Source organism: Bos javanicus, chromosome 10 (assembly GCF_032452875.1).
Source record: "Bos javanicus breed banteng chromosome 10, ARS-OSU_banteng_1.0, whole genome shotgun sequence".
In the NCBI taxonomy this organism is placed as follows: Eukaryota; Metazoa; Chordata; class Mammalia; order Artiodactyla; family Bovidae; genus Bos; species Bos javanicus.
Window position 1 is genome coordinate 26,734,279 of NC_083877.1, and position 2,666 is coordinate 26,736,944.

Consider the following 2,666-nt stretch of genomic DNA (forward strand, 5'->3'; position numbering starts at 1 on the left):
TGGAATTTCAGCTTTAGTGTCCATCCTTCCAATGAATATTCAGGACTGATTTCCTTTAGGATTGACTGGTTTGATCTCCTTGCAGTCCAAGGGACTCTCAACAGTCTTTTCCAACACCACAATTCAAAACCATCAGTTCTTTGGTCCTCAGCTTTCTTTATGGTCCAACACTCAAATTCATACATCAGATCAGATCAGATCAGTCGCTTAGTCATGTCCGACTCTTTGCGACCCCATGAATCACAGCATGCCAGGCCTCCCTGTTCATCACCAACTCCCGGAGTTCACTCAGACTCACGTCCATCGAGTCAGTGATGCCATCCAGCCATCTCATCCTCTGTCTTCCCCTTCTCCTCTTGCCCCCAGTCCCTCCCAGCATCAGAGTCTTTTCCAATGAGTCAACTCTTCGCATAAGGTGGCCAAACTACTGGAGTTTCAGCTTTAGCATCATTCCTTCCAAAGAAATCCCAGGGCTGATCTCCTTCAGAATGGACTGGTTGGATCTCCTTGCAGTCCAAGGGGCTCTCAAGAGTCTCCTCCAACACCACAGTTCAAAAGCATCAATTCTTCGGCACTCAGCTTTCTTCTCAGTCCAACTCTCACATCCATACATGACCCCTGGAAAAACCATAGCCTTGACTAGATGAACCTTTGTTGGCAAAGTACTGTCTCTGCTTTTGAATATGCTATCTAGGTTGGTCATAACTTTCCTTCCAAGGAGTAAGCGTCTTTTAATTTCATGGCTGCAGTCACCATCTGCAGTGATTTTGGAGCCCAGAAAAATAAAGTCTGTCACTGTTTCCATTGTCTCCCCATCAATTGCCATGAAGTGATAGGACTGGATGCCATGATCTTAGTTTATGGAAGCTTGTTTTAAGCCAGCTTTTTCACTCTCCTCTTTCACTTTCATCAAGAGGCTCTTTAGTTCCTCTTCACTTTCTGCTTAAGGGTGGTGTCATCTGCATATCAGAGGTTATTGGTATTTCTCCTGGCAATCTAGATTTTGGCTTGTGATTCATCCAGCCTGGCATTTTGCATGATGTACTCTGCATATAAGTTTAATAAACAGGGTGACAATATATGCCTTGACATACTCCTTTTCCAATTTGGAGCCAGTCTGTTGTTCCATGTCCGGTTCCAACTGTTGCTTAAACTTAAATTTGCAAACTGAGAAGTTGACTTAGAAACTTAGAAACTGAGCAGTTGACATCTGGGTTATATATGTTTTTTTCCTGGAAAAATATAAGAGAGTGGCATTTTCCAGTTTCCATACAGTACACACAGGAACACTAATACAATAAAGCCTAGTACAAATGATTTATGTAAATTCTAATGCCATCTTATTTGTTATTTGCTTCATTGAAATGCAACCTAAAATATTTTAGGGAATATAGGAAACATTTCTCTCAAATTTATTAAAACTATTAATGTCTGGAACTTTTATATTCCTATATGTCCTACATATATATAGATTCTAGTTCTTGAGAGGCTTTCTTTGACCAAATATCGCGTTCCTGAACAGTTTTCTCAGAGCCTCCTTCATTTCCTTATTGCGGAGGCTGTAGATCAAGGGATTGAAAAGTGGAGTCATCACAGAATAAAATAAGGTCACAATTTTCTGAATTCCTGCTGGATTGCCTGCAGTTGGGCTCACATACATCACCATGATGGAGCCATAGAACAGAGACACTACAGCCAGATGGGAACCACATGTAGAGAAAGCCTTATGCCGGCCTTCTGCTGAGGGGACCCTAAGCACAGCTCTGATCACCAGGGTGTAGGAGCTGGTAATGAACAGGAAAGTGGAAAAAATTAGGACTGAGTTAAAGGTGGCACAGATAATCTCAGTGGCAGGAGCTGGCACGCAAGACAACTTCATAAGGGGTCCTGGGTCACATAGGAAGTGATCAATAATATTGGGGCCACAAAAAGGAAGCTGGGAGATGAGATAAACTGGGAGGAGAAAACAGGAGAAGCCACACACCCAGCAGCAGGCTCCCATCTTGATGCAGCGTTGCACTGGCATGACAGTGGGGTAGTGAAGGGGCCTGCAGATGGCAAGGTACCTGTCGAAGGCCATGGCAGACAGGAAGAAGGTCTCAGTGGTGCCCATGGAGAAGAAGAAGTAGAACTGCAGAAAGCAGCCAGAGAAGGAGATGGTCTTGGTCTCAGAGACAAAGTTGGCCAGCATACTGGGGACAGTAGAAGTGACATACCACACCTCCAGGAAGGAAAAATTGGCCAGCAGGATGTACATGGGGGTGTGGAGATGGTGGTCCCACCACACTGCACAGATAATGCACAAATTTCCAGTTAGTGTCAACACATAGATCACAGAGAAGAGTGAGAAGAGGAAGATCTGAACCTCCCAGGTACAAGGGAATCCAAGGAGAATGAATTCACTCACAGGGTCTGAGTGATTATTTCCTTCCAGGTTTTTCATTTTTTTTTTTCTCCAGAAAACTGCAACAACAAGACATTATCATGTTACAAATGATTTTACAGAAGTTTTCTCATTAAGATGTTCTCTGAATGTCTTTACAATTCAATAAGCAGCATAATTTTAGATTGCTTAAAGATTTCCAGCGTTCTTTGCCCCAGTGTGATACTGGGAAGAAATGGAATTTGGAGGTCGTTTGCTTATTGTTGCTTTATCTTCATGATCA

General features: G+C 43.0%; 1 protein-coding gene across 1 annotated transcript; it reads right to left on the bottom strand.

Annotated features, from left to right (window-relative positions):
- Positions 1-1,474: 1,474 nt before the first annotated feature.
- On the bottom strand, positions 1,475-2,443 carry LOC133255189 (olfactory receptor 11H6-like). The gene has a single exon (XM_061429739.1). The coding sequence runs from the start codon at positions 2,441-2,443 to the stop codon at positions 1,475-1,477; it is 969 nt and encodes a 322-aa protein (XP_061285723.1).
- Positions 2,444-2,666: the final 223 nt, after the last annotated feature.

Coding starts and splice junctions, on each gene's coding strand:
- LOC133255189 (XM_061429739.1), bottom strand. CDS start 2,443: ATGAAAAACCTGGAAGGAAATAATCACTCAGACCCTGTGAGTGAATTC.